The sequence below is a fragment of the Polistes dominula genome, unplaced genomic scaffold (assembly GCF_049000335.1).
Source record: "Polistes dominula isolate Pdom_NZ unplaced genomic scaffold, Pdom_raw_medaka contig_15, whole genome shotgun sequence".
Taxonomy (NCBI): Eukaryota; Metazoa; Arthropoda; class Insecta; order Hymenoptera; family Vespidae; genus Polistes; species Polistes dominula.
In genome coordinates, this window is record NW_028300915.1 from 1,515,227 (window position 1) to 1,541,560 (window position 26,334).

Consider the following 26,334-nt stretch of genomic DNA (forward strand, 5'->3'; position numbering starts at 1 on the left):
ATATATATATATATATATATATATATATATATAAGCCTTGTTCATAGTAAAAACAAGAAATTAATAAACAAAAAGAAAAATGTAACTTTATGAGAATGATCTATATATATATATATATATATATGTTTATATTTGAAGAACTGTGATATTTCCCCATCATCATTAAAATTATTATTTATATATTTATATATATATATATATATTAAGTAAAACTACATTATCCTTCTTCTACAGACAAGTACACGTACAAACATGAGGGGGAATTATCACAGTACAAATGTGTTCAATCAGACATTTCATTTACAGTTAATTTCTTGGTCATAAATGTTATTGTACAAAATTATTAGATTACAAGCAACACATGCAAGTTTCAATGTGAGTTATATATCATTATATATATTTACAATTGAATTTTATTTTTATAAGAGAGAGAGAGAGAGAGAGAGATAGTTTTTCAGTATGTTTGTGTGTGTGTATGTTTATGGTGTATGTCTCTTCTATGTGTGTATGATTTTGGTCATATATTTAAGAATATGAGAGAGAGAGAGAGAGAGAGAGAGAGAAAGAGAATTTAAATATAAATCGTACAACTCTATTTCTGCAAATAATATTTATGTGCAGCATATAGCATTTGAACATTTTGTCAAACATATTTAATACTGTTGACCAAAAAAAGGATAATTTTAATATAACTGATAAATATTATTATTATTATTATTATTTTATATGTGTGTGTGTGTGTAATTTATTTTAAATATACCATTGAATATGTTTAAATATCGCATCTGATAGAATACAAAATCTGATTATTCTTCTTCTTAATCTTCATCTTCATTATCTTCATCATCTTCTTCTTCTTCGTCTATATAATTTAATCTAAACAAGTCATATATATAATATATAAAAAATAAATATAGCTTAGACTAGCACAGTTGGCGAATTTGACGCCATTAATATAATTCATACATCTATAGCTGCCGAACATTATATCTCATAGAATTAAATTATCATAACTATGTATTGATATTTAGCATTTTAAAATTTTGTTAAATGTTGTTTCTCGATTATTTTGGAAGCATTTTGAATTTTGTGTGTGTATGTTGTTTGTGTGTGTGTGTTGTCACTTACATTAAATATGTGATACTAGCACCGCAAAATGTCTTTGTATGGCACAGAAAGGTATACCCATTATAAATTAATTATTCAGCTTCAGATTATTATGTGTTATAACCAATTGATCTTAAAAAAAAAAAAATCTTTCTCTATATATTACATATTGTATATGTATATAATAAAATGCACAAGATATCTCCTTAAATGATTTATTTAATATTATAATTATAATAATAATAATAATAATAATAATAATAATAATAATAATGTGTCACTTTTCTGTACTTAACAAAGATAAAAATGCATACTGAACTTCCATAAATCTTTTCTTAACGAAAAAAAAAAAAAAAAAAAAAAAAAAACACAGAAAATCTCTCTTTAGTGAAACGTCATATTCACATTTTAAACCAAATTAATTCAGAGATACGTTTTTATAGATAATATATACCGTTGATATTAATATAATAGATCTGTTCGATCTATCAGTAAAACTATAGTATTACTACTACAACTTCAACAATTTAAAAACATTCCATTGTAAAAAAATGATGCTTTATGATGAACCACTTTCCTTTTTATTTTATATTTCCTACTGTATTTTATGTACATTACAGTATTATCCTAGAATACTGATTATTTATCAATCAGGAAAGTATCATGTTTATCCAATTGTACTATTTTATAAAGAAAAAAAGTTCCCCCCCTCTTCCCCCCACCCCACCCCCGCCCCTTCTATGTTTTGCATGTTGAGAGATGTAATTTCATGTTTAATTACAGAAATAAAGAAATTACTTTTGATTTGTATAAAACATAGTATTAAAATATACGTAAAATATAAATAGATTTTGATTGATTTTTAATATTAAATTAAAATCATATGTTAAATTATTACCTGTTGCTAAAATTTGTAGCACTCTCATACTACATATATATATATATATATATATATATGTATATATAAGAGAATTTTGCACTGTATGAGCACATACTACAAACTGTCTCCTATGTTTATACTTTCATACTTTAATTTTCATGTAGCAACTTTGCCTTATATGTGAGGGATGAATACTGATCTAATCCAACTCACTATGCGTACCATATAATAATTTCAGGCACTACTTATTAATAATAAATTAACAATACATATCCTTACAATGTTTAGTTAGTTCTTTTAGTAGTTGATAAGTATATTTTATAAGTGAATGGACACATTCACTATTATCTTTCACACACTTTTTAATTGTAATATATATCAAATTGAAAGAATTATATCATCTCTGAAAATTCATTTCTTTGATGTGGTGCATCGAATTTTATATATATGCACATTTGTATTACTATTATTGGCTTTCATATCTCTAAGGTGTATGTAGTATAATTTGATTTAATTCTATATGCGCCTAAGAGATATGTATTATACAAATTGTACAAGGAATGTAGGCATAGTTAATATCTAATATTATAAAGTGATAATTATCAATTAGTGCTTATTATTTGTATGTACAATATCGATTATTATTTATATGAGGTTTGTTTAAATTCTAAAATCACTTATAAACAGATTGTACCCTATATAACTGTATCATTTGTAGAGTACTATGCATGTTGACTACTATGATCTACAGGCACACTAACCAGTTCAATGCATGCTGTATTACATAAAAAAAGAAGTACTCTGACAAGTGTCTCAGTTGGGTGGTACATAATTTATCTTCAATGATAATTTATAAGTACATACAAATTCTTACTATACAACTTTTTATTATATATATATATATATACCTATTATTTAGTATTATATACCTAATATCTTTCAATTTGAATGAGTATGCATATTCATTGTGTTGTATGTTGTAATTTTACATGGGAAGATAATAAAATAATATTAGAAATCGCGGCGAAATACATCATATAATAACATTGTGTATTATTACAGTGAGTAATTTTAAATTTCGGATAACAAAAACAATTTTTTTTTTTTACTGTCCGAATATTAAAATTACTTATTTTATATATATATATATATATATATATATATATATATATATAAAAACATCTTAAATACCACATAATTCAGTGCCTATTATGATTGAAAATAAATATTACAATGGAAGTAGAAATTATTTATAAATGATATTACGAATAATTCAAGAATTACTGATGTGAATTAAGTGTATAACAAATAGTTGTAAAAACTAATATTCATACATATATATATATATATATATAACTTATATAAATTTCATTGGAATGTTAATTACTACAATACTGAACATTATTACAACATATTATGTATATAATCGTGCTAATTAGGAAACAATAGATCGATATTTCAGCCATCGTTAATTAAATGAACATATAAAAAGTCTAATAAACATTTGTAATATAATTTTACTTTGAAGTCAATCGAAATTGTAATACAACAATATACATATTACTATTTGTTTTCACTTTGTTTTTTTAATCAGTATTAATAAGGCATACACACATATATATATATATATATATATATATATATATATATATATATATATATATATATATATATGGAATGTATATATAAAGATATAAATAATATATGAAACTGTTTCATTAAACCATACTACATAAATGTAGTTGTTTATTAGTCATTTGAATATATATATATATATTCCTATTATTTTCATGAATTATTATGTAATGTAAATTGTAATGCAAGAGACACAATGATTCTTTGTTCATTATAAATAGATTAATATCTTATTAGATAATCATCTTGATTATCTCAACTAACAAGTTAAACTGGAATGTAAAATATTCTTAGTGTATAAGATCTTCTGTAATATATTGTTATATGAAAACATTTTACAAGAGGCAGTGTTTTAATGACGTAGATCGTAAATACATCGCCCTTATAACATTCCCTATTAAAGTATTTCGCCGCACATTCCATTCGAATCTCTCAATTACACAAAAATTACAGTGTATGATATTTTCAAAATGAATAGATTATTACAATGGCTATTAATAACTCTTGCTATCTTCCCATTATTTTAAATAAGCCAGTGCTATGATAAAAATTCTCTTTCTAATTCAGAGATACTTGGTTTTCTATTTCTATTCGGACGCCGATTAGCTTGTAAAGGTACTGTCGCATCTTGCGTTTGTCCATGCACAGGAATATCTAATAATGTTTCCCTAATATCGCGCGATACTTCTCGATCAAATGTTACAGGAGAAAATCTAACTCTACTTATAGAAATTTGACTATCTTTTGCTGAAACGTAACTCGAATCTTCCGACGTTAATGAATCTGGTGGTGTTGGATTCGTTGGCGTACAAGATCCTGAATTATTTTTACTTGTACCTTTATTTGGAGAATTATAAGAATAATTAGATCGTTTCAAACTCGAACGTAAACGTGTAACTACTTCGAGATTACTTGGACGTTCTCCAGAATTCGAATTTGATTCGTGAGAATTTTGACGGGATATAAATGTCTGACCATATTCATGATTAAGTATACCAGAATTATATAATGCTATATTTGAGATAATGTTTGATGATCGTGGATAATAGGAACCTGGTGGATATAAAGAGTAAATTTCTTCATCCTCTAAACGAAATGTTGGATTAATGTTACTCTGACTTGATGTACTTGCATTGGAAACGTTCGATGAGGTGCGATGGTGTGTGTACGAAGGAAGTCTTGATGCAGGTCGAGCAGTATTATTTATACTACTTGGATTGTCATATGCATGTGGAAATTCAGCACAGTCTAACATTCTTTCACTATAAAAACAAAAAAACAAAAACAAACAAAAAACATACAAAGATAAATGATTTATTTTCTTGAAATTTCAATAGAATATATTTTTGAAATAATAATATGAAAATACTTACTGATAATCTGGATGTACAAAATAAGATGGTTCAGGTTGATTACGTCTTACCGATGGAACAACTGAATACACTGGTGGTCCATAATCAGGAAATGGTGCAACATTTCCTAAATAAATTGTAGGTGCCCTTTCTATACGTTCAACTCTACCCGTATCAGATGGGTATGTATCCTCATTACTTGTACTACTACTTTTTCTACGTGGGCTTGGTGTTGGGGCATTTGAACCTGTACTACTGACATAATGTTGTGGTGAATCTGTAAACCGTAAAGGTTTATCTGGTATAACACTAGGAGGAAGACCTGGAGCAATACCACCCATATTACTCAAAAATGGCCTGCAATAAAAAGTATTATTTAATAAAAGTTAATTTTTGATTAAAAAATGTATTTTATTGATATACAATAGAGCTTTGATTATTGGAACGCTGCTATTATTCTGAAGTATTTGTCTATTTGTACACAATGTATTTTGTTTGTCAATAATCGAAGCTTTACTGTACATTGAAAGTTTTGAAGTTTACACTCAGACCATAGAGGTGTACCTATAATGACGAGCTGGTCCATGATAAGTATTATGAGGATAACCACTGCTCGAACTAAATTCATAGTCAGGGCCAAGGTAACTAGAATTACGATTTGATCCAAAATCTCCATGTAACCACCATCTTGGTATATCATCTTCGCATTCATTTAATCGTGGATGTAGTCTTGGATGAATTGGAGATATGTTTGACATTCGTACATCATACCCTGTCGCCACACCAGCCAACATGGCTGCGATATTGTATAATACCAGCTCAATTATGCTTAACTTTGGTTTTTTCATTTCACCATTGTATAGAGTAGGCATAGGAACAGGCATTGGCATGATGTAAGGACCAGTCAATCCAGGTGTTAACGAATAATCCGGTGGTACCCATTCGGTTGAGATATCAGATGGTAATGCTGTATAATCTATAAAAAAACAATCATATTTCCATAATAATAAATATGTTGTCTATCTTATGATTTATTGACAATCATAGTAATATTTTAGTTTCTTAATTTAAAGTAAGTTTGAATATATGTGACAAATGAGATTGATTATTTTTTATTATTATTATTACAATGGTTATTGAACAAACGCTTTTCAAATTCAATTTGTGTCTCTTACCTTTATGAAGTATCTAATATAAAATTTTGATTATTCCAATAGTAATTTTTACCTTTAAAGATTTCTTATTAATTCATAACAAAACAGTATAAAAATAAGAAAACTGTTTATAAGCATAATGTATGAACACATGCATATTTTAGATTTTGAAAAATATAATATAAGTTAAGTATATTTATTCAATTAAGGATTTGATTAGTAAATTATAATAATATTAATAATGTTATTTAAATTAAAAATATCTAAGATATTATATAATTAATTGATATATTTTAATAGGAGATTCCTGACTTGTTACAAAAAATTAAATTAGTAAAGAATATTTATAGCAAAGCAAGTAATATTAAATATATAAATATGTAATATATATATATATATATATATATATATATATATATATTTAAATAATTATTTAATTGATATTAGTATTTTTGTATTGAATTTGATATAAAATGTGATAATACAATGTATTCATCTTGGGTGAGTTGACAAATTTTGAATTTAACATCAAAACTATTTCTTTTGATAACATTCACTTTTATTACAAAAAAAAAAAAAGAAATGATGAAGGATTTTCTGTTTGAGACTCAAAACTTTGCAATTTTTCCCTTGAATAGATAAACATTAATATAGGTAAAAATATTGCTTCAATTTATACTCATACAATGCATGCATTGTTATATGCAAAAGTTGCATATTAATTAAAAATATAATCTTAATAATTTATTCAAAGTATATACCCTATTCCTAATTTAGTATCTATATATAGTTTGGTTCAATATTTAAATTTTAGCATATACATCGAATAATAAATAAAAAAAAATAAAAAAATATATGTTCAACATGCACGATGACGCAACAAATGCAGATATTTTAATAAATGCAATAATAGTGCAATATAAAGAAAAAGTTCTATGTAAGCAGAGATGTGTAAATATAGATGCGTAAAACCTAATTATTATGATCATTTGTAAATGTTTAGTTACAAGCATATCTCTTGATATTAATGATAATTATGACATATATATATATATATATATATATATATTCTAAGAATTGATGATTAAGTTGATTAAATTAGAAATAACTAACAGTCCTTTCTGTGCTTTTTTTCATATTCTGTAAATGATAATATACAGAATATAAAAAATAGAGCAATAGTAGTGTAATATACTTGCTTCATAGAATCAATTCACGTTCGTAAGGATATAGAAAAGGACCAAACCCAATTGGAGTTAATTAGGATTTCTACTGGAAGCATGCATGGGAATTTTTTTACGCTCGGTTATTTCTATTTATATATATATACCCATAGTATTTAAGATTCAAATAAAGAAAAGTAAGTAAGTAAGGTTTTATTCTTACTTCCAATACGTATTCCATTCATTTATACTTTATCAATGATAAAGTAATGTAAAAGCAAGTATTTATAAACATATTAGAGAGACATATTATATATGTGACTACAATTATTGTTATATATATATATACAATCAACAAAAATATATTTTTTCTATATATTATATTTCTTTTCTAATTCTATTTATAAAAGAGAGAGAGAGAGAGAGAGAGAAAGAAAAAAAAACAAAAAAGAAGAAGAAGAAAATTAAAAATGAAATTACAGGACCGAGCGTAAAAACCCGAGAGAAAAACGAAAAAACAAAATTCAATGTGTCCAACTGAAAAGGTTTTATTGAAAAAATTTCTATGTCTAAATACAAGTGTGTGCTTGTGGTCCATATATATATAATAATAATAATAATAATAATAATAATAATAATAATAAATAATAATAATAATATTAATAATAATAATAATAATATAATAATAATAATAATAATAATATTAATAATAATGTGATGTGTGCAAATTGGTTTTTTTTTGTTTTTGTTTTTTAAAGATATTCGAAGTTTACTTGTAAGTAATACTAAAAAAAACAAATCGCTGAAAGTTATTCTAACAAGTAAAAACAATGTGCAAAATTAATTTAATAAATGCACAATTAATTAATGCAATAAAAATAATAGCATGACTACTTTTAATTATGAACAGTATATATTTCATCTCATAAAGTAAATCTTTCTAATTGTGACTTATAAAAAAAAAGCTTTATATTGTTATGACTAAAAAAAAAAAAAAAAAGATAGACACAACAAATTTCAAATTAACGCTCTAAAACACTGGAATACTATTAGAGTAAAACTGCTGTAATGGCAGAAGCGCACAAGTTCTTTTCACATAGTAGTAGATTGTTAGCTCTGCTTGTTAGAATGTTATATACTCCAAATAATATAAGAAAAGAACCAACACCAGAAAAGGCTGCAATATTTTTTTTTTTCCTTTTTGAGCTTCTCATTTTTTTGTTTTGTTTTGTTTTGTTTTGTTTCCCATCAGCTTACATTAAAGGCAATAAATAATTTATAGATTATATTTGGATTTTTTTGTTTTTGTTTTTTTTTTTTAGAATATCAAACGCAAGACTGCAATTGTCGGCAATCACGTGTAAAGATAATAATAATAATAATAATAATAATAATAATCTTAGCTCAATGAAATATTTTATTGTGAATTGTATTTTTAAATAAAGTTCAGCCTATTATATTATTATATTATTGACACCAACTTGTAATATTGTTTATAAAATTACTTAAATTTATGCCTGGTCCCTCACCAAAGTTTTATAAAAATCACTTGTTTCTTTTTTTTTCTTTCAAAACAATGTAAAATAGTACATATTGTGCTAAGTGATTTCTTGTTCTTTTTTTTTTTTTTAATTTTTTTTTTTTTAAATGATTTTTATTCTTAAAAAAAAAAAAAAAAAAGGCAGAGCTACACCTTTCCATTTATCAAATAAAAAATATAGCACGATTTTTGTTTATAAAATATATATCTGAAAAAAATAGCTTACATAAATAGATAATAATCTAGGAGCATTGTTGTTGTATGATGAGCAGTAGGACAATGACAAGAAAATCATTGATTGTGGTGTTGTATTTCATGCATTACGTTTATATGATCAAGTTTTAAGCACAATCTACGTAATACAACTTAGCAAGATAACAATATTTTGTTATGAAAGTAAAAACACATTCTCTATTTTGAGATCGTTGCTTCACTACATTACATAAAAACTTTGTGGAAAAAAAAAAAGAAAAAAATTACAAAAAAAAAAAAAAAAAAAAAAACGAAAAAATAATAAAGAAATAAAATAAATAAAAAAGAAGAAGAAGAAGAAGAAGAAGAAGAAGAAGAAGAAGAAAAAAAAAAGAACTTTTACATATATATATATATTCTATGTAATTCTTGCAATATTATGAGAAAACTTACGAGTGGGATAAATGCTTTCTTCAGAAAGGCCTGTGATAAACAGAAGATATGCTTGTTATAATAAAAAAATAATTCAAGATATATAATTATTAACTGAAGAAATTGGCTCATAAAATTGATTTTCTTCGAGAGTTTTTAAAATTCTAATATTATTAAAAATTAAATTTAAAATATAAATTGATTGATATTATACAATCATTTAGTATAATATATATCTGTATATATATATATATATATATTAATTATTATTACATAATAATTATTATATATATATATATATATTTAATAAAAATCTTCTATATAAAAATCATTAATAAAATCTCGTTTGTTCGAAGAAGAAAAAAAAAACAATGTTTACTCTTAGAAAAATGATAGGATCAATAGATATTTGAAATTGTTCAGAATTTTCTGAAAACTCCTGATAAAATGGTCTTTGAACTACCATCAGGATGTGAATGTTCACAATTTTGAACAGAAGAACAATTGGGTGAAGCAAAAGTAACATTATTAATTTCATCTTTCACCGGGTTATATAAACATTCGTTACTTTTGGATTTTTGATTGAACAAAGAATTTGGATCAAAGCTACGATCTAACGATTGATCAGATTGATTAGACGATGTTTCTAATGTACTTATAACATTGTCAAGTGACATTGGAGGCCTATTTGATTTGTTCTCTTGAAAATAACTTAATGAATTTTTCGACCTAGAACTATCGTTCGAATGTTCCGAATCAAAATTACAAAGTTCCGATTCTAAACTCTCAAAGTCAATACCTTCGCGAGAATTAGCAGTTAAAAATTTCGGTACATTATTTTGATCAGAATCACGTCGATTAAATTGCGGAAATGATATCATATTTTCCAAAACGCTATATTCAACTTTAACAGTTGTTGATTTGTCATCAAGGGCATCACGACTACCCCAAGCTTTAACCTTATTAAACATTCTTAAAGGACTTCTAGAGACGCGTGATTTGTGATGCGATTTTTTACCTATCGAATTTTCCGGACTTGATTCTAAACCATCTGCATCGTTGATCTTAATGGTTACGGAATTTTTTCTTTCCGTACTACGTGGAGAATTTAATGAACTTTTTCTCGAGCCAGATGGAGAACGAAAGAAATCAGCTAATGATCCTAATCGTGATTCTGAACTATCTCTACGTTTGGATTCTTTTGATTTGCTTCTATCACGTTTTTTATTCTTAACACGTTTTGCAGTACCTACCAAAGTAGATGCTACACTTTGAACAAAATTTGTAGAATAGGAATGTTCTACTTCGTTTGGTGCATATTTTGGAGATTTAGATGACATTGTTTTTAAAACACTTCCACCCGTAGGCATTATCTTCGTATAATTATCTAAAATAATTGAGTGCTCTTCTGAAAAGTGAGTCTTCAAATTGTTCTGTTGTTTGTGCTCTATAACCATTGTTTCATATATATCATTATCCAACATACAAAAGTCCTCCCCTATATCATAATGTGTCGTACCTGTGCTCTGCATAATATTATCGGAATTTTTGGAAATATCATTATAACTGCATCCTGGCTGATTGTTTGCTATTAAATTATTTGCTGAGGAGTACAATTTTCTGGAGGAGGGGTTACCTATTTCTTGCAGAAGCGGGGAACGATGTGCGCTTGCCAGCAAAGCTGTACGCAGTGGAGTCTTTTCAAGATCTGGCGCAGAACGAGACCAACGTTTGCCACCGGGCGATGCAGGATTTGGTGGTTGTGTGATTATAGCTCCACGCTCTCGTTGATGAAGAGTAGATGGTCCCCAAGTCTTACCCTTAACTCCATCTGCTGGTACTATAGATGGAAGACAAAAAACAAAACGCTACTCTACTAATACTAGCTACAAATTTCCTATCCTTTTCTTTTATTACATTTATTATCTTTTATTCTTCAAACTTTATTTGTAATCTTAAACAAAATTTCATTCATGTAATTCTGTGTTCATAAATAATTATAGAAACTGATGTTCTTTATTTTTTTTTTTTTTTTGTAAATAGAAGAAAAATAGAGGAACTACTAATAATAATAATAATAATAATAATAATTTACATAAATACTTTCTTTTGCTCACACCATGCTTGGCAAGAAAAATATAAAATAAGTATAAATATATCTACAAAGCGCAAACATTGGAAACATCTAATTATGTTTAAGAAATTATGATCATATGTAATAAAAACACATCTGTATAAATTTGAAAATAAAATAACATGAATAATACTGTGACTTCACAAAGTTTAAGATAATTTTTAACTCACATGCAATTGCACGAAGTCTTGGAATACTAGGTGAACCTGGTGGACTGTTTGGTTTTGATGGATTTCTACCTTTCCCTCTGTCTAAGGCCGTATGCTGAACAGTTATCGTATGACGAAAATCTGAATAACAGATATAACATATATGTTTTTTTTTTTTAGAATTACATAAACAAAACAATATGATTAAATGCAATAAATAAATAAAGAGATATATGATTTACCTGAAGGAGCACTAATATTACTTCCTGGTTCTTTTTTATTTAATTTTAATCTAGATTTTTTAAATTTACCACGCCTTTTATTCGGCGTAGGTGTATTTTGTTGTTGTATTATCATGACTGTTAATTCACGTTCTAATAAATCTATTTCACGTGCCGCTAATTCTTGTTCTCGTTGTCGCAAATTTTCTTCATGTTGTCGTTGTTGCACTTGTGCTTTTGTCAATTCCTCTTCTCTACAGCGCAATTCCTAAGAGAGCAATAAAAAGTATAATAATTTAATAAAACAAATCATAAATTGTTGTGCTTTAACATATTTCCCATTAAAAAATAATTTATAATTCATATTATTGTACACATCCTAGTTAAGAACACTTATCTTACCTCTTCAAGAGAACGGCATGCCTTTGTATAGCATTTAACATAATGATTAAATATTATTTTTGTATTTTCATTATACTACGTTACTATCGGAATATTATTTATGAATATAATACAATTATATTACCTTCTCTTTCATGCGCAATCCATGAAGAACTTGTTCAATTTCAAGCCTCCAATCTTCTTGCATCGTATGAAATGATTCATGTGGTGTTGCTGCAAATGCACTACGTACTTCGTCTAATGCTAATAAAATTTCCGCAAAACCAGGTCTGCAATGACTGTCTGATGACCAGCAAGCTGCATTGCAATTATAAGTATTAATATTTGTAATATTGTGTAAAACATATCAATGAGAATTATACTTTATTTTGAATGTTTACCTTCCATGAGACACCTCCAAGGTTGAGGACAAGTTGATGGAATTGGAAGCGTCAGTTTATTGACTGCAACACCATAAGCTACAGCTAATGCATCTATACCTTTATAGGGTGTTTCACCAGTTAACAATTCCCATAAAAGTACACCGTAACTATAAATAAGTAATTATTAATTTAATTGTTTAGATTTCAATGAAATCAATGTTAAATTAAAATTAAGTAAACTTGAAAACTAACTAACCTCCAAACATCACTAGCTTTACTAAAAGTACTTTTTTTAATAACTTCCGGCGCCATCCAGGCATATGTTCCTGCAGCTGACATACGTGTGGTTTTATAAACTTCTCTAGCCAATCCAAAATCTGTTATTTTTAATGTTTTATATTGAAGATCGTCATTTTCAATAGGTTCACTTAGTAACACTATAATAAAAACATATTTACAATTAAAATTAATTGTTGAATTTAATAATAATTATTATTATAGAAAAAAAATATGTATTAAATATAACACATAACCTAACCTACCATTAGAACTTTTTAAGTCTCTATGAATAAGACTGACAGGTGCTTTATTATGAAGATAATCCATACCACGTGCAATTTGAATTGCCCAATCTACAAGAACGTCCGGTCTGATTTTTCTACCACTTAAAACTCTATTTAAACTACCCCCTCTAGCATATTCCATGACAAGACACATGTTTGGCATTTTCAAGCAAACACCTTCTAATTGCACAATATTTTCATGTTTTAATAACCAAAATAATTTTGCTTCTTGTCTGACATTTTCTAATATTACACTAGGTTCTTCATCTGGATCCTGGCGTGCTGCTTTCACAGCTACTTCATGTTTTTGCCAAAACCCTCTGATAACATAAAAAATGGACAACATTAATTTACTTTTACTAATTAACATTATTCATAATAAATAGTTGTGATGTATCATACCTATACACTTTACCAAAACCACCAACACCAATAACTTCTTCTAATTGCAATTCTTCAAAATCTATTTCAATTGGTTGAACTTTATCAATCACTGATGATACCCTATCGATACTCTCTACCTCGGCAACAAAATTAGCTGGAAAAATACCAACTTTGCCATGAATTTTTCCAGTCCACCATCCCTCATCGCCAGAGATTTTCGAGTCCTTGGACAAAACCTAATACAATAGGTAAAATATTATGTTTACATTGAATATCATAAATATTGTTATGATATTTATATTTATACATATATATTGCATACCTCAACAGTTTCACCTCTTTGTAAAGATAACTCATCTTCGCCTTGAGCAACATAATCATATAGCGCAGTGAAAATAGTTGAGCTATTATCTTGTCGTGAACGAGATGATGAATGCGTTCCATGAGATGGACTAGTTTGTTGGGAAACAGTTCTTGCCGTACCACCACTGTGTGTATCAGAAACACTGCTGTCTGACATATTGTTACTGGACGTTCGTCCATATAAATATCCGTAACTAAAAGGGAACAAATCAAATCACTTTGATACGTAATAGCTTATAACAAATCAACCATTGAACTAATACAAAATGATGATCAACCTGGTGGAATGATTGTTCCCTCTGTTTCCAGATTGATATCGTGGAGACAAGGTGGCTGTACTAGAAGTATGAGAATATGTGGAGCCATTCTCTGGATAAAGTAAAAACCGCTCGCTCCGATGACGAGCATCTGGTTGTCCGTGGTCCATCAAGGTAGACAAGCCCCTTGCCGATAGCCCGGCCGGCGGCATATGGATCAACACTTTCCGTAGTCTTTTAGTCCGTGCAAATCACAGTCTCTTATTTTTGCACCTCTAGACAATAATTTGTCTCTTTGATTACACATCACACAAAACAAAAAAGTATTATCTCAAGGTTTCCCCATTGAAATGATAAATTAATTGAACAAAGTTATATCAATGAGTTTCTCTCATTTATTCATTTTGCATAAAGTCCTTAGAAAAGTTATCAGACTTTGAAAATAACTTTTTTACCTATGTATCATGTAACTTTTAATAATGCTCGTGTAAACGTGATACATGGTTGTGATACAAGTTGTTAAACATCATAGTATATGAATATTAAAATGAGAATTCGATATAACACACAATATTCACGATAATAACCGGGGTGAAAGAATGTAATCGTTATCGCTACCACCCCGTGAATAAAAACAATTTAGTAGGGGGCCGGCATTTTGGCTGAGGAATTCACCGACGTCACATAAGGGCTGTCAAAAGTGATGTCAATTTTGTTTTTTGTCACGACGTAATCGTTGGACAATAATTCGATATAGGTGGAATGACGAAAAGTTGTCTTGAAATTGTTCCACCGAAGTGTCGCGTCAGGGTGTGTATACCCACAAGCCACTGTTGACGAGAAGGATTCCTTTTCGGTTAAAAATCTTCTGGTTAGTCGAGGAATATGCCTTCTATGTGTTTCTCAAAGCATCGTGTTCCTCTCCACGAGGACGCGACGCTCCGCGTCAGTCCGCAGGTTAAACGATAATTCCACATTTAATAAGATCAAATTGACGAGCGCTCATAGTGATAACCTAACGGACGCCATGTTTCGTTTGACGGCCCCACCGTTGACGTCGTGATACGTTCGACCGCGATTCACGGGTGGATATCCGAAAGGCTTTCCAACTTTAATGCAACTGCGATTCTTCGATAGTGTACCATCGACACAGAACAGAGCCTGTTCTCAATGCAACGATGACAATTCGAACGGCGGCCACACGAAAACGACGACACTATATCGATCTATTTTTCAAAACGATCTCACACGTGTTTTCATACCCTTGGTGCTTGACATATAATACTTTTATTTCATTTTCAATATAAAAAATACGATAAACTTATGATTATAACTGTTGTTGTATTTGTCATTAGAAAAAGTTATATATCCACTCTCTAACCATGTGGTTTATGATCGCGATCATCTGAAAAATGAAGATGGCTGCGGAGCCACTGAATCGTGTGCGCCAAATCCATTGATTAATAAGAGAAAGACCATGTTGAGATTCGTTGTCACATTCTACTTTGCCACGCGTTTTTTCTTATAGAGAGGATAAGACAAATATATAACCGTTGATCGTCAAGTGATGGGAAAATGGTGAAAAAGTGCTTTTACTATTGGTATGGGTTCGCAAACGCTGGAAATTTTAAGACAAGGCGTCTGGGCGAGCCTAACAGGAGGCTGGTTTTACGATCCACATCTCGATGTTTTCTCAAATACCTTTCATCTCTATGTCTGGTTATTTTTACTTTGTCTTCCATTTACAATATATCTCGTAAGTAATCATTGTATATGTTATTCATTCTACAATCAATAGTCTAAGAATAATAATATTTAGATCTTGCTTATCATTGGTTAAGACAGTAATACACACTACTATCTTATATGTGATTATATTTACATATTGTTTAATGTTTTAATTACTCAATGATTATTTGATTAAATGTTACATTAAAAATATTTTATTTTAGTACTTTCCACCAACATTATATGTTTGGTTAGCTTATTGTTCATCCATTGTCATATTGTTTGGTACAATAAAGTGCATAAATCATGCATTGCATTGTGTCTATGATACTACTGAATGTTTGGAAGAACCAGGTCAATCTATTAGTCAACAAAAATCTGAAAGTGAGAAAAAACGTGTGGCACGTAATAAACATAGAGAACAATTACAAGACCAAGTGGATCATGGTATAGAACTTCAAGTTTTAAATGGTATTTGTATGGAAGATTTCTTTATTTTTCTATTATATAAGTGTATGAGATCAACAAATTTATTTTTCTTATATAATGTTGAAACATACTTTGCTTTTTTTTTTTATCTTATTTCTGTATTTTATTGTTATTTTAGTTTTATTTCTGTATTATTAAAAATGAATAATTATGTCAATTTTGTAATGAATTTTATCAGTTATTATTATATCAATTGGTATTTATAGGTAAAACTGATACTCCACCCGTGGAATGTTCATCACGTAATTCTTTTATCGAGTCCAATATACAAAATGCAGATGCTGATAGTATAACATCGGAATATAATAGAGAAAAACCTAGTTCTACAATAGATTTAAAAGTTGAAATACATAGAAAAAATAGTTCGGAGAGTTCAGAAGAAGCACAGCAATTAAGCAAACCCATGGTAACAAGTATTAATGTACACGAAGCGGAATTAGTTTCTGCTCAATACCATGAACCACGTTTTAGGAATATTATAAATGGTAATGAATTAATAATTATTTACAGTGTGTCATATTAAAATCATTTTGAAATATTACATATAATGATTATATCTAGAATGGAGATTGAAACGACAAAAATGTGTAGTAATAGCAGAAGAAGATCGACCAGGTCCACGTAAATTGTGTAGACATTCATCCGAAGATTCTAGAAATCGTCATTCAAAACAGGGTAGCCTTGGAAAAACTGGATCTGAGAGCCAGATAAAACAAACTAGTTCCTTAGAATTAGAACATCATGGTGATGATTATCCTTATTGGAAATCAAATCAAAGTGTTCGAAGACTTAATTCAAACTCAATTCCAATGGAAACTCACTTAATAAATGACCACCCACAGAGTCTTGAAATAATATCGAAGAAAGAAGATGCGGATAAAAATAAAATTTCTTCACATCCTCAATCATTAGAGGTAATAAATTCACTTTTTCTTTCTATTTATATTTTACATGTTATATCTATTTCATTATTTAATATTATTGTATTTGAATTATCAGGTGATTACTAAAAAGCCACATCAACAACTTATTCATCCACAAAGTCTTGAAACTATTGGTGCCACTAACAAAAATGTAAATATTACAGATGATAATAATCTACCTTTACATCCACAAAGTCTAGAAACAATTAATACTAAAAAAGGTGTGTTCAATATAGAATTTAAATGCAATGACTCCTTGTAAACATTTCAAAGTATCGGTAACCTGTTATTCATTTTATAAAGGTATTACCTCAGAATACTTTAACAAGAAATCAATTACAATTATTACCATATCTCAGCTATGGATCTGAAATTGTCCATCCAATAGCAGAACAAAGTGATGAACAGTTTGCTAATGAAAGTTCAGGAGGCTTTAGTCTTGGTGACTCTTATAGTCCATTATTGACAAGAAAAACAACGAATGACAACACTACCACTTCTAATCGTGACAGAAGTCTTAGTACTAGTAGATTTGACGATAGATTTTCAAGGTAAATATTTAATAATCAAAGTCTAAATTTTTGTATGTGTAGCAACAATATAAGATTTCATTATTGTTTTCAGATTTAATGGTGATACTATAGTTGACAATGACTCAGCGAACTCTCGTGACGCACTTCTTGAAGAGCCCAAATCTAGTGTTAAAAGAAGATATAGTAATGCGAGTCAAAGTAGTCATGAATATTCTGACGGAGAGAGACATAAAGATAAACGACATGATAAAACAAAAAATATAGATGATCCTCAAAACTCGGGCAGTGTAGTTGGAATAGATTGGTTATTTGAATGTAGTGATTATCCAATTGAACCATGGACAAGTAAAAGTAAGTACAACGGATAACACTTCCGTTTAAAAAGGACTGTCAAGGGGTAACGCTTTTTAATTTTCTGTGTTGCATTATTATCTTCTTTTAATTTATGCTGCCAGTATTTTGGACTTTAACTCGATCTGATGATACGGATACATCAGAAAGTCTACAGACAGCTAGTACTGATTGTAAGTTTGCGGTATTCCAAATTTAGTATATGCGAATGTAGAAAAGAAAATAGAATGATTGGTATGAATCGTCGATCCATTGAACTTTCCTATTTATCGAATGTTAAATAAAATGAAGAAATTTGTTTGTTTTTTTTTTTACAGATCTCCATACAAAAGAACCAGATTCAGGTTCATCTAGTACAACAACTTTAAGCATAGAAAATGAAGTTAAACGAAAATTACTTCCACAATTGGAAATAGATAGTAAACGTCATCAAGGCGCCATTCCAAAGCAAAGCCGTCCAAAACTTACCCAAGAAACGACAGATGACAACATCTCTTGCATTGAACAAATCAGACCGAAACCAAAACGAACGGTGGAAATACGTAAAGAAAAAGATAGAAGAGAAACTAAATTTGAACAAACTACTGGATCAAATAATGAATTGAGCACATTATTACCTAGTCCCGCACCACCATTATTGGCTGCATTATTAAATTCAGGCAGAGATTTGTCTGCTCAGTCTGGTACTGTATCTGATCTCAGACCAAACCATAATTCTGAAACTAGAAATTCTCGAGCAAGACAGAGCCGTACGAAACGTTCGAATAGAACTCATAGAAGGCCAAGGCCTAGTAGAGACGATAACGTTGTACCATTAACTGCTCTATTTGGTTTAATATCTAATGGAGAATGTCATTTAGCTACTAATCATAACGACACATCTGAAGGGGCTGTGCATTATTTTCGAGATGATAATGGAGGATGGTTGGCATATACCTTTGACGAAAAAAGTTCTGGTCTTGCTACAGCAACACCAATTCCTTCAAGTAATAATGAAAAATTATGGAATACTTTATTGCGTCAACAATTTAATCAAAATTTACATTACGATGCAAATTGGGAATTAACAGATTCATTAAGCAATAGTTACAGCAGTTTATCTTTAAATTCTGCTGGTTTGACAGTAATCATAGATACACCACCTGTTTTATCAAGTCCAGCGAGTAATCAGACCAAAATACAAAATTCCTTACCATCAAATTTAATTTCTTCAAATGCTGAAAGTTCTAGTCAATGTCCAGTAGGAAATCCAGAATGTGATCAGCTTCATCATACTCTTATTTCGGATTCTATAACAGATAGAAATCGGAGATTACATAATTTATTAGGAAATTTTAATTTATATTCTTATTCGGCGGATTCCAATAATCGTGTACCGGTATTAACATTACCTACACATCAAGAAGCTGATATAAATTCAAGCTTATCTTGGAATCGTTTTATAGATGGTTTAGATGGTTCTGATACAAAACCTAAACAAACGAGGCATTATTATAAATGGAAGATAGGAAAATTACCACATGTTAAAATACGATTCGATAGATTGGCATTGTTAGCTTTACTCGATCGTAATTTAACTGTTATAGAAACAATTGTTTCTACATTATTGGCTGTGATTGTTGCTGGTTTAGGTTTAATTTTGCTTCAGCAAGGATTTTATCGTGATATATTTGCGTTTATGTTTTGTTTTGTAACTGCTGGTTGTCAATATTCTTTATTAAAATCAGTTCAACCAGATGCGGCATCTCCCACTCATGGTTTTAATCGTATCATAGTATTTTCTAGGCCAGTGTATTATATACTATGTTCGGGATTTATTTTAATATTTAATGAATCTTTAAGAAATTTTAAAAGTTCGGAATTTCGTGTATATGGTTTTCGCGTTATCGATTGTGATATTATATTACAAATAAGAAATGTTTTATTAATTTTTCTTCTTTGTTTTCCAATTGTATTCTCATTAGGTTTATTTCCACAGATCAACACTTTTCTAATGTATCTATGTGAACATTTAGATATCCATTTATTTGGTGGAAATGCTGCTACCAGTTTGGTCTCTTCTATATACTGTCTTGCTCGTAGTATAATTACTGTTACTGTATTGTATGGATTTGCATATGGTGCTCTTACTGAACCGAAATCTTCACAACATATCTTATTTTCTATCTTTGCTGGATTACTTGTAGCTGTATCTTATCATCTAAGTAGATCATCTTCAGATCCAAGTGTTATTTGGGATATTGTCAAATCAAATCTTTGGCCTCCAGAAATGTATATTGAAGAGAAGGAAGCAAAGATTATAGAAAATACAACTCATAAAGATAATTTAACAACAACGTATAAAGAAGCTAAAATTAGAACATCTGGTAGAAAAAAAGATGTAAAAATAAAAGTTGGAGAACAGATGTCTGATTCAGAATTAGTTGACCCACTTCCAGAGAAATTACGTGCAACTGTTAATGCTAGATTGAAAAATGATTTAATTGTCTGCGCCGTTATTGGAATTTTATCTTTTGGAATTCATTGTTCTACGGTATTCACTGCTTTACAACCAGAATTAAATCCTGTATTGTGGGGTATCGTCAGTTGTTTAGGATTTCTTCTACATTATGTAGTACCACAACTTAGAAAACAATTACCATGGTTGTGTCTTGCTAGACCTGTCTTACGTAGTCACGAACATGCACAATTCGAAGTACGTGAGCCAGTTAAAATCATGTGGTTTGAAAAAGCATATGTTTGTTTATGCTTTCTTGAGAGGAATATCCTTTATCCAATTGTATTTTTAGGCGCACTTACTGAATGCTCATCTAAGATAGTAGCAAAATTTGGAGAAAATGTTGGAGCATTAATTATAGTTGTATGCGGATTAAAATCATTACGTTCATCGTATTCTGATCCGTCAACTCGTTATTTAGTTTTAGTTTTCGCTGTTCTTTTCTTTAAAATAGATTTTCGTGATTTAAGTGAAACTTTTTTAGTTGATTATTTTGTAACAGGTATAGCATTTGCCAAAATTTATGAATTATTATTAAAGATACGATTTATTGTAACATATATTGCACCATGGCAGATTACTTGGGGTAGTGCTTTTCATGCTTTTGCACAACCATTCTCCGTTCCACATTCTGCAATGCTTTTTCTTCAAGCAGGTATATCTGCTGTGTTAAGTACACCGTTAAATCCACTTTTAGGAAGTGCAATTTTTATATCATCGTATGTACGTCCAGTTAAATTTTGGGAACGTGATTATAAAACGAGAAGAGTTGATCATTCAAATACTCGAATGTCATCACATTTAGATCGTAATTTAGGTGCTGATGATAATAATTTAAATTCTATATTTTATGAACAATTAACACGGTCTCTTCAGCATAGTCTTTATGGTGATCTTGCTCTTGGTCGTTGGGGTAATGTAGAGCAAGGAGATTGTTTTCTTTTAGCATCCGATTATCTAAATTGTTTAGTACATATAGTGCAGTTAGGAAATGGTTTAGTTACTTTTCAATTAAGGGGTCTTGAATTCAAAGGAACATACTGTCAACAAAGAGAGGTATTATTTATGTGACTATGCATTAACTATTGCTTTTTTATAAATCTGATAATCTAATTTTGTTGTTTTCCTTTTTTCTATTTTTTTTTAGGTCGAAGCAATATCCGAGGGTATTGAAGACAATGATAATTGTTGTTGTTGTGAAATGGGACATTTTTCAAATGTACTTAGCGTCAATGCAGCTTTTAGTCAAAGATGGCTTGCTTGGGAAGTTGCAAGTGCCAAGTATGTACTTGAAAGTTATTCGATTTCGGATAATTCAGCTGTATCCATGCTACAAGTTTATGAATTTCGTAAAGTATTAATTACTTACTATGTCAAAAGTATTGTTTTCTATGCTCTTAAGTCTCCAAAATTAAAAACTTGGTTGGAAAATCAAGATATTGCTGATGCACTTAAAACAACATTGGACAAAAATTTTGCGGATCTTGACCCAGTTTTCAATATGAACATTGACGAAGATTTTGACTTTCGAGCAAGTGGTATTACAAGAAGTAGTTTTTGTAATGTTTATCTTGATTGGATACAATATTGTGCAACAAAACATGACAAGGTATAATACTTTTGTATTCTATTCATTTTATATATATATATAATATACGATTATTTTTAAGTTTGTTTTGATCTTGTATTGTACATATTATTTTCAGACATTAGAAAAAACACGTGATTCAAATCTAGTATCACTTTGTCTGGGATTAAGTCTTTTAGGAAGACGAGTTTTAGGAGCAGCTTCTCACAACACTGTATCAAGTGTTGAATTCTTTTTATATGGTCTTCATGCACTATTTAAAGGTCTGCTATATTACATATTTATATTTCTTTCATTTTATTTGACTTTAGAAAATATTAAAATAATATTCATATATTTTATTGTAATACAGGAGATTTTCGGATAACATCACCGCGTGACGAATGGGTACTTCATGATGTTGAATTACTGAGAAGTGTTGTAGCTAAAGGTGTAAGGATGGCCTTGAAATTACATCAAGATCATTTTATGAGTTCGGAACAATATATAGAATGTTGTGCTCTTTATGAAGCCATCGACAATCATGATAAAAATCTTGTGATTAGTCACGAAGCTGATCCTTTATGGAGAAATGCTGTTTTAAGTGGAGCACCTAGTCTTTTGGCACTTAGGTAAATAAAATGTGTTTTTTTTTGTTTTATTTTTTCAGATATAGTGAGTCACAGGAATATTGTTACCACTACTATAACTTGAAAAAATATTATTTAACATTTACAGTGAGTATGGGGTACGAATACTCTTATGACTCATTGTATATTAAACTATTTAAATGTAAGATATTTAATAGTATTTGATTACATATTGTTTCTTAGGCATGTACTTGATGATGGCATTGATGAATATAAAGTAATAATGCTTAATAAACGTTACTTAAGCTTTCGAGTAATTAAAATGAATCGTGAATGTGTTCGTGGTCTTTGGGCTGGTCAACAGCAAGAATTAGTATATTTAAGAAATCGAAATCCTGAACGTGGTTCTATACAGAACGCAAAACAGGCATTAAGAAATATAATTAATAGTTCTTGTGATCAACCAATTGGATATCCAATTTATGTTTCGCCATTAACCACAAGTTATGCAGAAACTAATGAACAGTTATGTTCCATAGTTGGAGGTCCTTTAAGTTTTGGTACCATTAAATCGACTGTATTAAAATTGTGGCGAAGGTATAGTCTCAATAGAACATATACATAGGATTGATTATATATTATGAATACAAAATATGACCAATATTTATATTCCAGAGTAAGAAGAAGATGTGGTCAAGGTTGTTCATCAGGTGGAACTGGATCTCAAGATGATGGAGGTTTTGGAAATGATGCAGTATATTCTATGACTACATACAATATCCATTCTGGTATGTAAAAATATTACATTATATATATATATATATATATACACACATCTATGTCTAAATTATAAATAAATTATAATCATTTATCTACCTTTATAATAGGATACGGACAATCAGGTCATAATACTTCTGGATCACAATCAATGGAATCTGGATGTCAAATTGGTGGTTCAACAGGACGTGGTTCTTTAGGTCGTGCAAATACAAATTCTCTTGGTGGTAATAGAGGTTCACTTGCTTCCGTTGGAAAACCCACTAGCTCAACACTTGCCAGTTTGGCTGGACTTCTTAGTAATACTGACATCAAAACTGAAAGTAAAAGTGAAACAAGTTTTTCTAATAAACTTGACAAAGAAGAAGTTTTTCAAAGGGTTCGTGTAAGTATACGAAAATATTCTATATCAAGATTTATCTTGAATATTTTGTCTTATTTTCTACTAACCATTTGTGTTTGATTAATTTCATAGATTATGGACCCAAATCAAGTATATGATGCAATTAATCTTGGTCGTCGAATAGATGTGATTTGGCCAGATGAAAAAATGAGACAGCAAGGTGGTCGATCTGGTTGGCAACATTGGGTACCAGAAAGGGGAATGGAAGGGTGTGTTGTCCATCGTTGGTCTCCAAACCATCGTGATCCAAATCGACGGTCACACGTTGACAAAGTTATATTGCTTGTTAAAATCGACGATAAATATGTTCCAATAGCAGAACAAGGTGTACGAGATCTGGGTGCAGAAGTTTAGTCAAATATTTTTCCATATATTATAAAATCCATATTCTGATAATTCTATAGATCAATTTTTTAACCTATATACATATATATATATATTACAATAATATAATTAAAATGTCGATTGTGGTAAATGCATTCCAACTTAGTCAAAAATGGAGACTATTTTGAGTCATAGAAATATTTTTCAATTAATTCGTTATTGATACAAAAAAAAAACAAAAAAATCAAGCTTAGTTTGAAGAATAATTCTTTTTTTTTTTCTCATTTAAATAATATCCCTTCTTTGACTAGAATCAAGAATTATCGTTAATATCAACAACAAAAATAATAGACTAATATGTAATCCTGAGCATATGCAACTTACTTATAGACAAATATATTTTAATACTTTTTAACTAAAACCAACAACTATACAGAAACACTATTTTTCTTCATTATTTGTTTTTTTTTTTTTGAAAAAAGAATTATTGAGTTATACGGAGTGCAAAGTAAAATTGTATCATGTTGTACTATATTGTGTATTATATTACTATTAGTTGAATTACGAAATAGTATATAAATATGATGCTACTTGTTGTTAAATAATTTGTAATATTGCTTTTATAGGACAAAAATTGTAAATATATATTCATTCAAACAGTAATTTTGTGACTTTAGAAATGTACATAATTTTAATAATTCAGGTATGATATAGTAGATACTATATTTTTGCTGTTATTATTAAATAATAGAATGAATATATTTGAATAACAACAAGAGGCATCATTAGAAAAATTGTACATAAAAAAAAAAAAAAAAAAAAAAAAACAACAACAACAAAACAAACAAACAAACAAAACCATTTGTGTTTTTCTACATTTTGTTATATTTTTTTTAAACTACTTGCTAGGGATGAATTGTAAATTGTATATAATAAGATAACATTTGCAAAAATTAAAGCGTCCACAAATGTATCTAATGAATGTATAATTTCATGGGGCCATACATTTTGCCTCTACATACATATCGGTAAATTAAATACCAATAACATCTTATCTGTAATTTAAATAATACATAAATTTTATTTTTATGAGCAACATCATTTTTTTCTTTTTTCTTTTTTTTTTTTCAATTATTATTTAGAGAAACGCGCAATAGAAATAATAAATAGTATTAAGAACATTTCTTTCATTTGCTGTAACATATTGTATAATATTTTGTTATTGCAACAACAACAACAAATTAAGTGCATGTTATATAATATTATATTGAAAGTTTTTCATTTGAATATCAAGATATTCCAATTCAAATTTTGTAATAATATTTTGTTTCCATATTAGTACAGATCAGGTGTTAAGTGCAAATGTTAAATAATTACAGAATATATACATATATATATGTATATTCTATACATATATATAGAATGTATATATATATATATATGTATATTACAGAACCTATATATATACGTACATACATACATATATATATATACTGGTTATCTATATTATAAGAATTATAAGATTACTTGCAAAAATTTCTTAAAAATTTTGCTATACATTTTTCTTATTAACTGATTGTTCAATTATGTTAAAATCTAACGTTTTTGCAAGTAATCAAATGAAGAGTCACAATAATGCCTTATCATGGTGTTTTAAATACACCTGACTGATAAAAAAACTTAGCTAGTCTTTTAATTAATAATACTTACATATTGCTTGCTGCCGAAACGAAAAGATACAAGCTCTATTATTAGAGATAATATGGATTGATAAATTTATTATATTGCTGGCTTAGTTTCATACATAGCTTGTACAGAATTGTTTTATTATATTAAGAATAAATATCAAATTTTAATCGAAT

General features: G+C 28.8%; 2 protein-coding genes across 8 annotated transcripts; one reads left to right on the forward strand and one right to left on the reverse strand.

Annotated features, from left to right (window-relative positions):
• Positions 1–9: 9 nt before the first annotated feature.
• On the reverse strand, positions 10–14,502 carry LOC107068210 (mitogen-activated protein kinase kinase kinase 11). 4 transcript variants are annotated; one of them, XM_015324381.2, is made up of 15 exons: positions 14,312–14,502; positions 13,993–14,227; positions 13,689–13,906; positions 13,266–13,606; positions 12,980–13,160; positions 12,742–12,890; positions 12,486–12,658; positions 12,362–12,382; positions 11,981–12,227; positions 11,760–11,879; positions 11,092–11,295; positions 9,477–9,506; positions 5,539–5,950; positions 4,996–5,331; positions 10–4,884 (listed from the first exon to the last, which is right to left on the reverse strand). In XM_015324381.2, exons 1-15 carry the CDS (start codon positions 14,500–14,502, stop codon positions 4,161–4,163), a joined length of 3,582 nt encoding a protein of 1,193 aa, XP_015179867.1. In that variant the 3' UTR covers positions 10–4,160. The 4 variants fall into 4 exon arrangements, with proteins under 4 accessions (XP_015179867.1, XP_015179868.1, XP_015179870.1 ...); XM_015324382.2 differs by lacking the exon at positions 12,362–12,382; XM_015324384.2 differs by lacking the exon at positions 11,092–11,295.
• Positions 14,503–15,712: 1,210 nt separating this feature from the next.
• pcx (pecanex) lies at positions 15,713–25,302 on the forward strand. 4 transcript variants are annotated; one of them, XM_089170408.1, is made up of 16 exons: positions 15,713–16,046; positions 16,243–16,465; positions 16,714–16,992; positions 17,069–17,421; positions 17,507–17,646; positions 17,730–17,981; positions 18,055–18,314; positions 18,419–18,487; positions 18,632–21,867; positions 21,959–22,420; positions 22,518–22,662; positions 22,752–23,010; positions 23,212–23,565; positions 23,644–23,756; positions 23,856–24,130; positions 24,221–25,302. In XM_089170408.1, the coding sequence occupies exons 1-16, from the start codon at positions 15,894–15,896 to the stop codon at positions 24,500–24,502; spliced, it is 6,855 nt and encodes a 2,284-aa protein (XP_089026534.1). In that variant the 5' UTR covers positions 15,713–15,893; the 3' UTR covers positions 24,503–25,302. The 4 variants fall into 4 exon arrangements, with proteins under 4 accessions (XP_089026534.1, XP_089026533.1, XP_089026535.1 ...); XM_089170407.1 differs by having other exon boundaries at positions 15,714–16,046; positions 16,243–16,489; XM_089170409.1 differs by lacking the exon at positions 18,419–18,487 and having other exon boundaries at positions 15,714–16,046; positions 16,243–16,489.
• Positions 25,303–26,334: the final 1,032 nt, after the last annotated feature.

What these genes read in the sequence shown, in the direction of transcription:
- LOC107068210 (XM_015324381.2), bottom strand. Translation starts at nt 14,502, where the DNA reads ATGCCGCCGGCCGGGCTATCGGCAAGGGGCTTGTCTACCTTGATGGAC. An exon ending in AGACTTAAAAAGTTCTAATG is followed by an intron (nt 13,161 to 13,265) that starts GTAGGTTAGGTT and finishes TTTTTATTATAG; the next exon opens with TGTTACTAAGTGAACCTATT. An exon ending in AAGACTTCGTGCAATTGCAT is followed by an intron (nt 11,296 to 11,759) that starts GTGAGTTAAAAA and finishes TTCCATCTATAG; the next exon opens with TACCAGCAGATGGAGTTAAG.
- pcx (XM_089170407.1), top strand. Translation starts at nt 15,894, where the DNA reads ATGGGTTCGCAAACGCTGGAAATTTTAAGACAAGGCGTCTGGGCGAGC. An exon ending in CTAGAAACAATTAATACTAA is followed by an intron (nt 17,647 to 17,729) that starts AAAAGGTGTGTT and finishes TATTCATTTTAT; the next exon opens with AAAGGTATTACCTCAGAATA. An exon ending in GTGCAACAAAACATGACAAG is followed by an intron (nt 22,421 to 22,517) that starts GTATAATACTTT and finishes TATTATTTTCAG; the next exon opens with ACATTAGAAAAAACACGTGA.